The sequence below is a fragment of the Somniosus microcephalus genome, chromosome 24 (assembly GCF_052327205.1).
Source record: "Somniosus microcephalus isolate GS21.2 chromosome 24, FLI_Smic_1.0, whole genome shotgun sequence".
Lineage (NCBI taxonomy): Eukaryota > Metazoa > Chordata > Chondrichthyes > Squaliformes > Somniosidae > Somniosus > Somniosus microcephalus.
The window spans coordinates 42,294,013-42,309,454 of NC_141010.1; the positions used below are offsets into that span (position 1 = coordinate 42,294,013).

A 15,442-nucleotide genomic window follows, 5' to 3' on the forward strand; every position below is an offset into this window, starting at 1 on the left:
AAACAATGTTCACGGATATGTAATAAGTAATGTATTGAAAAACTCTACATTCTAAAATTATTTTTCTTGTACTCTCCCGGCTGGACTAATCCTTGACTCTGTCAATGTTTAATGTATAGTTTCATCTAAATTTATAGAACTGCACAATGAATCTACCTATGTGTAACTACCGGGTAATGTAATGCATCATAATTCAATAAAGCATGCCAACTTTTCTAATTCAATAACAATTTCAAAAGAAAAGTAGCAGGTATCCATTACAAGATTAGCAGATTTAGGATTTAATCAGGAGCGATTACAGAATTGCATTACTTTTTTTTCTAAACATCAACCGCCTCTCACATACTACCTAAGAAGAAGACAGACTGAACATGATTAGTGTTTCAGTGAAACAGTTACTGAAACATCTGAGATTCAGCCATTCAGTCCCAAAGGGATTTTTTTTTCACCAACTAAAGCCCCTTTTCCCTCAAGGGAAGGTGTAAGTATAGGAGCGGGGGCGGGGGGGGGGTGAACCTAACCTGATTATGCACAGTCCACCCTCCCTTTTCTGCGATTGGCGCATTTTCCACAGCTTCAATCAATTAGCAAGGCAGCAGGCTGCCCAGCCATTTCCGATTGGTTCAGTGGTCTGCCAATCACAACACTATGAAGTTAGGTGGAGCCGTATAGACTGGAGGAGAGACGGGATTCATTGTCTGAGGCAACATATTGAAGAGCAGAGCCGGCAAATATACAGAGGAAGAAAGAGCGAGAGAGAGAGAGAAAGAAAGGAACGGAAGGAAGGAAGGAAATCAATCAATAGTAACCTTTATTTAAAAATGTGCTACCTGTGACTGGAAGCACTCTCCAATGGTACAAAACAGCATGTCCAGAACACCTTCAACTTCCCAGGAGATACAGATGGACGTATTTGACAACCCACCCGTCCAGGTACAGGAGACACATTCTTGTGTGTGGGAGGGGAAAAAAAATCTGTTCTATATCTTGCATTTTATTTATTGGGTGCATTGCTAATATCATCCTGCGCCTACGTGTATATTTTTTAAATCAAAAACTTGGTTGCAGTGGGTAATGCTCCCAGTTCTTGCTGCTTGAGCCTGGCGAGATGCGGACTGCGATCCCCAGAGCTCGCGGCACCCGACCTGTTACACCTCGCTCTGCCCAAAGCCTGCAAACACCAGCACTGCCTCCCCCGACTTCATTCGTATCCTGGTGTCATCCTTTCTCCTCCCCTCGCTTAATGCTTTGACTGCATAGCAACCATATCTTGTAGTTATGTTTATAGATACTAATGTATATACGCTGCAGATTTATTTTTACATTTTCCTGCAAATAGATGTATTTGTATGTAGTATTTTCGACATATTCCAGTAAATATTTACTGAGGTTTATTTTCCCCATGCTTCATATCAATCTCGTTTTTTTCCTTAGTGCAAACTTCTGATTTTTTTTTTGAAACGATGATTTTTGCATTCTGGAGATTGTTAATACTGCATGTATATTTTGCAATTCTATATATGGAGTGCAATAATATAGGAGACAGCACAAAAGGAAATTGTGTGCACTATTTTCTTTATCTCGATGTCTGTATATTTCTGTGTGTATGTGCCTGTCTACCTATCTGTCTGTCTCTCCATCTTTGTATGTACAGTAACCCTTCATCAAGACCACAGCACTAATTTACCATGACTTTCAAGTACAATACTCAGGGTCTGATTCTTTTCCTTGTGGTAACACAAGTACAAATTTGGCTGCTAAACTGTACATGGTATGCAGGTGCACATCTTATCCCCTCCCCCTCCCCGTGCACTTGTTTTTATTTTAACTCCTTCTGTGCTGGTAACTCTGAATGTTCAGCTTGATTTTGAGGAGTAAAGTCCTTAAGTTTTTGGAACAGTTCTGTGTATAATATGGCGCGCATAGGTGTGTGTTCTGAGACGGGGCAACAGAAACGCTTAACTCATAAGTCAACAGGATTGCAATTAAAAAAAAGAAATTTTTAAAAAACTGCAAGCCGGAAAGGCATCGAGTTTGTCCGCATCTGAGAGAGAAAAAAAGTCTGATTAATGTTTTGGGTGGGTGACCTTTCACCAAAACAAGGCCACACCTAAAATGTTACCCTGCCATTTTTCTTTCAAACAGATGTGTATAACAAACATTTTATTTTATTTATTTTATAAAGGTTTTCTGTGGCCGAAATGTGCATTTTGTTGCATGTTTATTATATATTTTCCAGGGTAGGTTTGCCAGACCAATCCTGTATGGGAGACATGCTGTTTGTCTGTATGAATAACGTCGAGACACATAGTGGTACCAATTGCAGTTTCAGCTCTCCTCCATTTCTGTTCAGAAATCCTGCCCATCCCTTTACATCTGTTTCCTGTGCTAATCATGGGTGGAATGGGCAGATGGATTATCCATTCCTTCCAAAACTTTCAAAAAAATACTTTTCTTAAAATATAGATGTGTTTCTCCCATCTCATTTCGGGACAGAAGTCTTTTAACAAGAAAAAAATGGGCCATTGCACCCGTTGTTGGAGACCTACTTCTTGGGGTTCCTACATGTTTTGGGATGAGCTGAGGGGGAGAGTATGGGAGGCTGGCCCGGAGAGCATTGGAATAATCAGGGGAATTTATAATGGGGAACAAAGAAATGGCAGACCAATTAAATACATATTTTGGTTCTGTCTTCACAAAGGAGGACACAAATAATCTCCCAGAGATGTCAGGGAACATAGGGTCTGATGAAAGGGAGGAACTGAAAGAAATCAGTATTTGTAGGGAAATGGTGTTAGGGAAATTGACGGGATTGAAGGCCGATAAATCCCCAGGGCCTGATAATCTACATCCTAGGGTACTTAAGGAAGTGGCCCTAGAAATAGTAGATGCATTGCTGATCATCTTCCAACATTCGATGGAATCTGGAACAGTACCCATGGATTGGAGTGTAGCTACTAATGTTACCCCACTATTCAAAAAAGGTGGTAGAGAGAAAACGGGGAATTACAGACCGGTAAGCCTGACATCAGTAGTGGGGAAAATGCTAGAGTCCATTATAAAAGATGTAATAGCAGAGCACTTGGAAAACAGTGACAGGATCGGACAAAGTCAACATGGATTTACAAAAGGTAAATCATGCTTTACTAATCTACTGGAATTTTTTGAGGATGTAACTGGTAAAATAGATAAGGGAGAACCAGTGGATGTGGCTTTCGATAAGGTCCCGCATAAGAGATTAGCGTGTAAAGTTAAGGCACATGGGATTGGGGGCAAGGTACTGACTTGGATAGAAAACTGATTGGCAGACAGAAAGCAAAGAGTTGGAATAAACGGGTTTTTTTCCAAGTGGCAGGCAGTGACTAGTGGGGTACCGCAGGGATCGGTCCTAGGACCCCAGCTGTTCACAATATATATTAATGATCTAGACGAGGGAACTAGATGTAATATCTCCAAGTTTGCAGACGACACAAAGCTGGGTGGGCGTGTGTGCTGTGAGGAGGATGCCGAGAAACTCCAGGATGATTTGGACAGGTTGGGTGATTAGGCAGATGCATGGCAGATGCAATATAACGTGGATAAATGTGAGGTTATCCACTTTGGTGTCAAAAACAGGAAGGCAGATTATTATCTGAATGGCAACAGATTGGGAGAAGGGGAAGTGCAAAGAGACCTGGGTGTCCTTGTGCACCAGTCGCTGAAGGTAAGCATGCAGGTGCAGCAGGCGGTTAAGAAGGCAAATGGTATGTTGGCCTTCGTAGCGAGAGGGTTTGAGTACAGGAACAAGGATGTCTTGCTGCAGTTGTACAGGGCCTTGGTGAGACCACATCTTGAGTATTGTGTGCAGTTTTGGTCGCCTTATCTGAGGAAGGATGTTCTTGCCATGGAGGGAGTGCAGCGAAGATTCACCAGGCTGATACCTGGGATGGCAGGAATGATGTATGAGGAGAGATTGGGTTGATTGGGCTTATACTCACTGGAGTTTAGAAGAATGAGAGGGGATCTCATTGAAACTTATAAAATTCTGACAGGACTGGACAGACTAGATGCAGGAAGGATGTTCCTGATGGTTGGGGAGTCCAGAACCAGGGGTCACAGTCTAAGGATAGGGGTAAGCCATTTAGGACAGAAATGAGGAGGAATTTCTTCACCCAGAGAGTGGTGAACCTGTGGAATTCTCTACCACAGAAGGCAGTAGAGGCCAATTCATTAAATATATTCAAGAAGAAGTTGTATATATTTATTAAGGCTAAAGGGATCAAGGGAAATGGGGAGAAAGCAGGGACAGGGTACTGAATTTGGATGATCAGCCATGATCTCATTGAATGGCGGAGCAGGCTCGAGGGGCCGAATGGCCTACTCCTGCTCCTATCTTCTATGTTTCTATGAGTCATGAGGTGGCAAAGGCAGATTGCCCGTCTCCGCCCCTGCCTCAGGCTATGTTAAGGAGAAGAAAGGGGCTGTTCTTTGTGATGGAGAGGATATGGCTGCTTCCTAAAGCAGAGGTGTGGGACTGAACACGACTGCTCTTTGAAAGAGCCAGCAGAGGCACGATGGGCTGAATGGCCTCTTTCTGTGCTGTATGATTCTGATACATTTTCAGCTGAAAAGTAAAGGAAAATGGGTTAGTTATGTGCACAGTTTGCTAACCTGCCTGAGTTCACCTGAACTGCCCCCTTCCCAAATTTGCATGCCAATTTCCTAACCCTCATAGCTAGCAGAAACCTTGAAATGTGGGCAAAATCATTCGGTGCTTGCCTCAACCTCAAATACTACTTTCCCTTATGCAGATACTGTATTTGCACTGACTGGTGACGGACTAAATTCAACCCTCGCTGCCTCCGCTTTGTTTGGAGTGAAACTAAAATAGAACCCAGGCGGAATCATAAAATGTCATAAACACCAGGTTTTTTTTTCTCTCTGTGAGAATTGGAATCGAACTTGTTTCATGAGCTGTGCTGTGAATGACACATTCCCCTGGGCTTGGGGCAACAACAGGAGTAGTAGTGAGAGAACATCTTGTGTGAGAGGCGGTAAAACAGAGAGAATCTATTTCAGTAGGTTGCAAAGGGAATCAGTATTGAAAACGAAAGGTTTGCAGGGCTATGGGGGAACGAGCAGGGGAGCGGGACTAATTGGATAGCTCTGTCAAAGAGTCAGCACAGACACAATGGGGTGATTTGCCTCCTTCTGTGCTGTATCGTTCTGTGACTAGGTTCCTTGGTAAATTGTACTTGTACTCCAGATTATTTGGAGGCAGGCGTTCTTAAGATTTGGCTAATTTGGTGAGGGCTCAAAATGAATGGTAGTTGATTCACCGCCCGTTGTACACCCAGTTCGATTTGCCTTTCCAAAATCGAACGGAGTTTATACAGGGTGGTCGATCTGCTATCACTGGATTTGTGCCCTCACCCAAAGTTGAATTTTACCCACCCCTAGGTCCCTCTCTGCAAAGAATGAACAATAGATGGAAGTCACCAGCCCACTATCACGTGCCAAGAGTAGTATTGGCATTGGCTGGGAGCTGGGTACCTGCCCAAGGGTGATTAATAAGGGAATGTGGAGGTGGCGGGGGGGGGGGGGAAGGAAGGAAGAAAAGGAGGGTAAATAGAGAATATATACCCTCAACCAAAACTCAACCCCGCATGCTTTTGACTGGTGCTTTTGCACCTCTGACAACGCTGATCAAAAGGGAGTCAAACATTGTAACCACTACACTAACCAGCTGCCCCTTCAGCCTGTTTCATTTTACACACTGTAGAGGGAGTATTGAACAGGCAAGCTTGCGTTTATATCGAAGATAATAGATCTAAGTGAGCATTCTTAGTCAATTTTGCAATCAAACCATAAGGCTCGGATGACATTGTGAACTATATGCATTTATCATTTAAAAACTCCAGTATTAAATTACTGCCTTGACCTCAGAGGGAGATACCTGTTGTTTTTCATAATAAATAGCGGTGACATTTCTCTGCAGCTTTTTTTTTTACAGCATTTATTATTTCTCTCCCTCTTGTGCAGTAGCTACTGGGAATATTTGATCTCTGATGCAGGTTTTGACGTTCTACCAGGCAATTCTTTTACGGTGCTTGTAGGAAAGCTACTGCTGTCTGCCTGTTACATATAGAATACTGGTCCACGCCGAATTACAGACCAAAGTGAAGACAGTCTCGAGGTGGCTTTAGGCCAGTGTGTGTGAGTGTTGGTGCCACAGGTGCGACAACAAGACTAAGAAGGGACTCCCCTGGCCATCTGTAATTTTCCCTCCTCCGACCATCTGTTTTCATGTTTTTCTTGTTTGGCTTCTTGGAAATTGCAGTTCGGAGGACACCGGGCAGCGCTGAACAAAGGGCGTCCGATTCACTGGGCCAAGTAATCATCTTGCAGCAGAGGTGCAAAAAAATACAGGAAATAGGCTGCCGATTCAGATCATTTGCTGAAAGTAAAGGAAGAAAATAAAGCACTTTGTGTACAGAGTAATGGATGGGCAGAAACAGCGACAAGGGAAAATGAAGGTTGCAGAGAAAGGCATAAATGGTTTATTGCCCTCTGAACCCCATGATTAAGTCCTTTCCTTTGTTCTTACTTGACAACAGCAACAATAACAACTTGCTTTTATTTAGTGCCTTAGTAATGTAGTAAAACGTCCAAAGGAGCTTCACAGGAGCGTTATCAAACAAAATTTGACACCGAGCCACATAAGCAGATATTAGGACAGAGGACCAATAGCTTTGTTGAAGAGGTATACTTTAAGGAGCGTCTTAAAGGAGGATAGAGAGGCGGTGAGGTTTAGGGAAGGAATTCCAAAGCTTAGGGCCTAGGCAGCTGAAGGCACGGCCGCCAATAGTAGAGCGATGAAAATCGGGGATGCGCAAGAGTCTAGAATTGGAGGAGTGCAGAGATCTCTGAGGGTTGTACATACGAACATACAAATTAGGAGCAGGAGTAGGCCACTCGGCCCCTTGAGCCTGCTCCGCCATTCAATAAGATCATGGCTGATCTGATTACTCCACATTCCCGCTTACCCCCGATAACCTTTCACCCCCTTGCTTATCAAGAATCTATCTACCTCTGCCTTAAAAATATTCAAAGACTCTCTTTCCACCGGCCTCTGAGGAAGAGCGTTCCAAAGACTCATGACCCTCTGTAAGAGAAAATTTCTCCTCATCTCTATCTAAAATGGGCGACCCCTTATTTTTAAACAGTGACCCCTAGTTCTAGATTCTCCCACAAGATGAAACATCCTCTCTACATCCACCCTGTCCAGACCCCTCAGGATCTTATGGGGGAAAAAATTCAGTTGTTTGCGCCTCCCGTTAGCGCCTTAAGAGGGCGCTAATGGGGCGCAAAGTAACCAGCGCCCGGGCGCGGCGATGTTTGCGCTGCTCGCAAAATTAACCAGACATTTTGCAGCGGCACTAAACACTACCGCCACGATCTCCTGCGCCGGCAGATTGTGACGTCAGTCGAGTGTGCAACGCCCCGGTAGCGCCCCGGACCGGATATTGAGTGACGCCTCCTGCCTTACCGCCTGCCACTAGCAACGACAGGTTGAGGGAGCGTTTTGCAGTCAGAAAGGGACTGGAGGAGCGCTATTTAAAGGCAACCGCTTCCTGCCTTTTTTTGTTGGTGACATTTTTGCACCACGCATTCAGAGAGAGAGAGAGAGAGACTTCTGGAGAGATTCAACGCTGTGTGAAGGAGTTTTGGGTAATGAGCAGCACTTTGCAGGTTCATTTTGATTTGCCCTTCCTTGCTTCGCCAGCGCTCTGAGGTAGCGTCTCGCTCCTCGGCCTTTGCGCCTTAAGACAGGTGTGACGCGCCTGATTTAACGCTCCAATCACCTCCAGGGGCGATAAAAGCCAAGTTTGTCGTCGGAGGCGATAATTAGCGCCAGGCGCTAAACTTTGCGCACGGCCGATAATCGAGCCCCAAACGGGGCGATAGTGAATTTTTCCCCCTATATGTTTCAATCACGTCACCTCTTACTCTCTAAACTCCAGTGGATACAAGCCTAGCCTGTCCAACCTTTCCTCATAAGACAACCCGCCCATTCCAGGTATTAGTCTAGTAAACCGTCTCTGAACTGCTTCCAACGCATTTACATCCTTACTTAAATAAAGAGACCAATACTGTACACAGTACTCCAGATGTGATCTCACCAATGTCCTGTATAACTGAAGCATAACCTCCCTACTTTTGTATTCAATTCGCCTCGCAATAAACAATATAATTCTATTAGTTTTCCTAATTACTTGCTGTACCTGCATACTAACCTTTTGCGATTCATGCACTAGGACACCCAGATCCTTCTGCATCTCAGAGCTCTGCAATCTCTCACCATTTAGATAATATGCTTTTTTATTCTTCCTGCCAAAATGGACAATTTCACATTTTTCCACATTATACTCCATTTGCCAGATATATATATACCCACTCACTTAACCTATCTATATCCCTTTGTAGCCTCCTTATGTCTTCTTCACAATTTACTTTCCTACCTATTTTTGTGTCATCAACAAATTTAGCAACCCTTCATCCATTTATATAAATTGTAAAAAGTTGAGGCCCCAGCACTGATCCCTGTGGCACACCACTCGTTACATCTTGCCAACCAGAAAATGACCCATTTATGCCTACTCTCTGTTTCCTGTTAGCTAGCGAATCTTCTATCCATGCTACCCCCTACACCATGAGCTTTTATTTTGCGCAATAACCTTTGATGTGGCACCTTATCAAATGCCTTCTGGAAATCTAAGTACAGTGCATCCACCGGTTCCCCTTTATCCACTGCACATGTTACTTGGGCTGGAGGAGGTTACAGGGATAGGGGGAAGTGAGGCCATGGAGGGATTTGAAAACCAGGATGAGAATTTTAAAATTGAGGCGTTGCGGGACTGGGAGCCAATGTAGGTTAGTGAGCACAGGGGTGATGGGTGAACAAGACTTGGTGCGAGTCAAGATAGGGGCAGCAGACTTTTGGTTGAGCTCAAGTTTATGGTGGACAATGGGAGAACTTGCACATTGGCGCAGTTGGATGAATGAATGCTAATTGTTGCTGAAGAGTAGAAGGAGCTTTACTGCTCACCTAACCATGCTGCAGCTCACCTCGGATTGCCCGATTCTGGCTGAAAGGTTCTCCGCTCCCCAGCACTCTCATCACTTACCTCAAGGACCTCGAATGTTTTCCAAAAATGCAAATTATAAAAGGAAAAAATATAACCCTCGAGTGTAGAAGATTTAATTGAGGCGTTTTAAGATGGTTAAAGGATTTGATAGGATAGATGTGGGAATTGATACGGTAATAGAGGAGAAACGATTTCCTTTGATGAGGCAGTCCAGAACAAGGGGGTGTAACCTTAACATTAGAGCCAGGCCGTTCAGGGGTGATGTCAGGAAGCACTTCTTCACACAAAGGGTAGTGGAAATCTGGAACTCGCTCCCATTAAAAAGCTGTTGTAGCTAGGGGGTCAATTGAAAATTTCAAACTGAGGTTGATAGATTTTTGTTAGGCACGGGTATTAAGGGTTTTGGAACCAAGGCGGGTAGATGGAGTTAAGATAAAAATCAGCTATGATCTAATAGTGAAACAGGGTCGAGGGGCTGAATGGCCTATGATGTAAGAAAACTACTAAGCACTTGGTTTGAGTATAAAACAAGGCTTTAATCAACTGTTTCACAACCATGAGATTCTAGTTACATCACTAGTTCCTGGTTACAAAAACGTCCTGAGCAAGCTGGACCCACGCCAGAGTATTTATACTTTCCTTGGATGGCGCCACCAGCTGGCCGCCCAGTGTTATCTCATGAGTCATTTCTACATGAATGGTAAGATTCATGACATTCTTCCCGCCTGAAAGATTTGGAAGTCCGACGACTTCCTTCTAGCGGATTAAACGGACCACGAAGAGCTGCAGTCGTTTTGATTTCTGTTTGTGGCCGGAAGGCACGTCTCCTCGGACCGTGTCTTGGTCCCTGGGTCGCTTGGTTCGTACAGGTAGGTTGACAGGGCCCGTGTCGCCTTGATCGATCTGAGGGGGACTGGGGAGATCGTGACTCCGGGTGTGGGTCCCCACAGGCGCAGAGCTGGCTTCATCTTGCTTGGTAGCTGGTGATTGTCCGACGTCCTGGCTTCGGGTGGCCATCCCGTGGGGAGCGCTCTACTCCCCGAGTTGATTCGGCAGAGTAGCCAGCAGATCCCTTGATGTTCCGGGTAGGGCGTCATCCTCAAAGGAGCGCAGAGTATCAGCATCATTACTATGGGTCCCTCTATCGGTGGGGTCCGTGGGACCGGTTGGACAGGGAGCCAGATCGCGGAGTGAAACGGTGGACTTCCGGCCATCAGGGTACCGCACGTGCACGTATGTGGGATTAACGTCTGTTAGTTCCACCTCTTCAACGAGGGGATCATTCTTGGAAGATTGAATGAATCTTCAGAGCAGCACGGGGCCAGGAGCTGCCAACCATGATGGTAGGGGCGTCCCATGAGTGGAGCGACGCTGGAACCCGAAGAATCGTTCGTGAGGAGTAACGTTGGTGGACATAGAAAGAAGAGACCTGATGGAATGCAACACGTCAAGGAACACAGTTTCCCACTGCTGGTCTGGTAGGTTGCGTGACCTCACTGCAAGACGAACAGCGTTCCAAATGATAGCGTTGTATCTCTCAACCTGTCCGTTACTGATGGGATGATACGGTGTCGTTTTACTTGTGGCAATTCCCTGTTGGGAAAGATAACTTTTGAGTTCGCTTGACATGAAGGAGGCACCCCAATCAGAATGGACGAAATTGGCCGTACCGCAAAGGGGAAAGACCTGATTGAGGCATTTGATCACTGTGGAAGTAAGCATATTGGGACAGGGGAAAGCAAAGGGAAAGTGTGAATATTCGTCCACCATAGTCAGTAAGTAGGTGTTTCACGTTGAGGAAGGCAGTGGCCCTTTAAAGTCAATGCTGAGTTGCTGCATAGGCTGTGTAGCATGTATGAGCGAGCCATCTGACGGGTGGAAGAATTGCGATTTTAATTCCGCACAAATTCTACAAGTGGAGCATGTTCTTTTCACGTCTTCCGTAGAAAATGGGAGATTTTTAGATCGCACAAAGTGTAACATACGGGTAACGCCAGGATGGCATAAGTCAGTATGAAGATCCGCAAGTCGAAGTTGACATAGAAGAGCAGAATGCACACGTGAGGGTATCTGGGGCCACATTCTCTTTGCCGGGTCGATAATGTATGGTGTAGCCAAAGGCAGCCAATTCCATCCTCCAGAGCTGTATTTTGTTATTCTTGATCTTAGTGCGTTTCCGGTTATCCAGCATAAAGGCCACGGAGCGCTGATTGGTTATAAGCGTGAAATGGCGACGAGCGAGAAAATGACTCCAGTTACGTACTGCTTCAATGATAGCCGTAGCCTCCTTCTCGACAGGAGGATAATGGAGCTTGCTACCCTGCAAAGTTCTGGACAGAAATGCAACAGGTCGACCACCCGAGATTGCCACCTCCGATGCATCGCACTCGACCACGAAAGGGAGATTTTCATCGATGGAACGAAGCGTGGCTTTTTCCAGTTGTCACTTGAGGAGGTTGAAAGCTGAAATAGCCGTTGCCTCCAACGGAAATGACTGACTTTGCGTGAAGCAAGTGATGGACCTTGTCGGAGAAGTGGGGTATCCACTTCGCATAATAGGCGAACATGTCGAGTGCCTGACGAAGAGAGCCGAGATTCGTAGGGGGAGGGAGCTCCTGAAGCGGACGAAGTCGCTCCGGATCCGGTTTGATGACACCATTGCCCACCCAGTAGTCAAGGATGTTGACTGATGGTACTGATTTCACAGATTTGGACTCATTTAAGGTTAAGTTGCGACGACGGAGAATGTCAAAAAATTTCTGGAGGTTGGCATCATGCTCCTTCTGGTGATATTATCCAGATATGGAAAAGTGTCCGTTAAGTTCCCCTGTTTGACTAGGCTATCCATTGCCCGTTGAAAGACGGCCACCCCATTGGTGACCCCAAATGGAAGGCGACAAAACTGGTAAAGCCGACCATTGGCCTCAAAGGCCGTATACTTTTTGTCAGAGTCTTTTAACGGTACTTGATGGTATGCGCTCTTTAAGTCAAAAGTTGAAAATACCTTGTAGTTGGCAAGGTTATTGACCATGTCATCGATGCGTGGTAGTGGGTAGGCATCCAGGTCGGTATACTGGTTAATAGTTTACGAGTAATCGATGCAAAGACATTTCTTGTGTTGCTTCAGAGGATTTTTAACAACGACGACTTGAGCCCGCCAGGGAGATGAACATGGCTCAATGATACCGTCAGCTAGAAGGCGAGAGATCTCTGCCTCGATAAAGGATAGATCATCTTGGCTGAAACGTCGTGATTTAGTGATTACATCGGGGGGAAAGATTGGCAAACAAGGAGGGCTTGTCGAGCGAAGCCACTGAAAGCACACAAAACGGTACTTTGGAAATAGTAAGCTCTGGCTTTGACCCTCCAAACTTGAAAGTGAGTCTTTTGTTTGTTTTTGGAAATCCTGTCCCAGGAGCACATCACTGCATAGGTTTTTGAGCACCCCGAGCCCGGTGGAGAAATAAGTGAGGCCATTGAGAATAAGGTCGACAAGACAAAAGCCAGAAGAATTGGTAGTCAGTGTCGTCAGAGCCATTGCAATTTCCCTGTCCGAGGGGTAAATACGAAGTTTTAACTTGCTGACAGCCCGCTCACTAATGAAGCTGTCAGAGCTGCATGAGTCAATTAGTGCACTCAAAATGTGTCCATTTACCGAAACCTTCGTGGCTGCATGGGACAGACTTTGGGGAAAAACAGCTGTGATGGGAGGAGGAGCAGTTTTACCCTTGACAGCTGTAACCTTAGTAGTGGTTCTTGGGGGAAGCGCAGTTTTATAGATAGCAGCTGTAACCTTAGTAGTGGCTCTTGGGGGAGGAGCAGTTTTATAGATAGTAGCTGCAAAACTAACAGGGGCTCTTGACTGGCATACCTTAGAAAAGTGACCTTTCTTACTGCAATGATTGCAGGTTGCGTTACGAGCAGGACAAAATTTCCTATAGTGGAACGCACCTCCACAGAAGAAACACTTCCTTCCAGAGTGCCAAGATGCCGCTAGGGCAGGGTCATCATCAGTGAAGGCTTCTAGGGTAGGGTTGTCATCAGCTAGGTTAGAGTCATCATCAGTGAGGGCTTCCACCCGAGGCCTATTGAAGGAGTCACTAAAAGTGATAGCAGCAGCCCGTGCACGTGGTAAAAGATAGGTATCTGCATTCCTCTTTGCTAAGTCCAGAGAACATGCCTGGTCATAGGCAGCCTGTAACTCGAAGGTTTTATTCTCCAACAGACGCTGGTATATGAAGGGAGACGCAATCCCATTAATAAAGGAATCACGAATATACTCCTCTTGGCACTGCTCAGCTGTGACAGCTTTAAGATTACAATCCTTGCTGAGTCTGCGAAGCTTTTGAAGGAATTCGTCAAGTGATTCCCCGGGTTGTTGTCGAGTTGTGGCCAGTAGATGCCGAGCAAAAATTTCGTTTGGGGCCTTAACATATAGTCGCTGTAATATTAGGATAGCGGAGTCATAGTCTACACAGTCTTTGATATAGTCAAACACATGAGAAGATACATAATTGGCAAGTATCTCTAATTTATCAGGAACATTTTTACCACACACCCTGAGGAAGTTGCTGAAGGTACGATACCAGTGTTTCCATACCTTAGCAGTTGTAGGTGAATTCGGGTCCAGGTCAAGACGGGCGGGTCTGAGTAGTTTGTCCATGTTGGATTGATTACTACGTCGGAGTTCCCTTCTACGGTTCGAGTTGTAGCTGGCTGTTCCCGAAATCACTCAGAGCGTGGAGCCGATACACAGTTGATTAAATTGACGTAAGAAAACTACTGGGCACTTGGTTTGAGTATAAAACAAGGCTTCAATCAACTGTTTCACAACCATGAGTTTCTAGTTACATCACTAGTTCCTGGTTACAAAAACGTCCTGAGCAAGCTGGGCCCACGCCTGAGTATTTATACTTTCCTTGGATGGCGCCACCAGCTGGCCGCCCAGTGTTATCTCATGAGCCATTTCTACATGAATGGTAAGATTCATGACAGCCTACTCCTGTTCCTATGTTCCTAACCCAGCAAGAGCACAAGGGGGCAGTAAAAATGCATCTTGTGGATGGTTTAACATCTCCCATCGTACAAAGTTTGCCAATCTATGCCAAACTCTGGGCAGCTTCATGCCATTCTGCTATGCCTACTAACACAGTGGTGAAAGTGTGGCTGAGAACTGTGACAGTGTTGATGATTGTGGAGGGAGGGGTAGGCATACACTTGATTCTTGGCAACTTTAGAGGAAGTGTATGGCAATGTACCCAGAAGGTCTGGGCACTCAGACGCCAACCCGAATGATCTGGATTCACCCTCGACTCAGTTACATCAGCCATGAACTAATTGAATGGCCGAACATGCTTGAGGGGCTGAATGGCCTTCTCCTGTTCCTATGTTCCAGAGAACACAGCAACCTGAATTGTTTTAGGTCCCTTCTAGGTGAAATAAGAAACCACTAACCTGGGCATATAATGTGACAAATTATCATGTTCTCTGAGATGTAGGGGTCGATTTTACATATCGGGTGGGAAAGCGGCCTAGCGATCTTCATTAGCCTGCTGCTATCAGCTTTCCGACAAAAATGACTGGAAAGTCAACGGGATGCGGCTACCCAGCCATTAAAATCGTGCAAAAGGAGGTTGCTGACAGGGGACGGGAAGGGGAGGGAAGCCCGGGGGAAGGGGAGGGAAGCACGGGGGAAGGGGAGGGAAGCACGGGGGAAGGGGAGGGAAGCACGGGGGAAGGGGAGACACAAGGAACCTTAAAAAAAAACGTTAAAACAACTTGCCTTTCTGGGTCTCTCCTGGCCCCGGTCCACTTAGAGTTGCCAACCCTCCAGGGCTGTCCTGGGGTCTCCAGCAACTGAAGATTAATCTCCAGGACACTACTGGACCAACTCAGGAGGAAAATCATAGGGGCGTTTAAAAAAAATAAAAATTCTTTCAACACTTTTGTTTGTTAGCTATAAAAATGATGGAGTTGGTGAAGAAAAGGCTGTTTGACAGTCAAGAATCGTCCCATCGGGTAATGAAGAGATTGTTTGCTTTCCAATTGGCGCAGGAGGGTGCACCATGAGGATGGGCGCGTTGGGTGACCAGTGGCGGGAGCGTAGGGGTGGGGCAGTTGGAGGGAGGATATCGTGTGAAGAAACCCCCAGGAATACTTCCAGCCAGAGTTGGCAACCCTAGATCCGCTACCCGCCATGTTTTGGCCTGGAGGGGAAGCCACCGGCGCTCCCCTGCTCGGGCCTGGAGTTAATACCGAGTTAAAACCGAGTCTCGGTGACATCATCGGAACCCAAATTGCATATTTAAAGAAGG

At 45.7% G+C, this 15,442-nt stretch overlaps 1 protein-coding gene across 2 annotated transcripts in view; it reads left to right on the forward strand.

Moving 5' to 3' along the window:
* The first annotated feature begins 676 nt into the window (after positions 1-676).
* The window catches only part of cacnb1 (calcium channel, voltage-dependent, beta 1 subunit), a 392,710-nt gene continuing 377,944 nt past the window's right edge, over positions 677-15,442 (forward strand). The window contains exon 1 of one of the 2 annotated variants that reach the window (XM_085966567.1): positions 677-933. In XM_085966567.1, coding sequence (XP_085822693.1) covers positions 853-933 — 81 coding nt within the window. In that variant the 5' untranslated portion in view covers positions 677-852. The remainder of the gene's footprint in view (positions 934-15,442) is intronic. The other variant, XM_085966569.1, reaches the window with a different exon arrangement.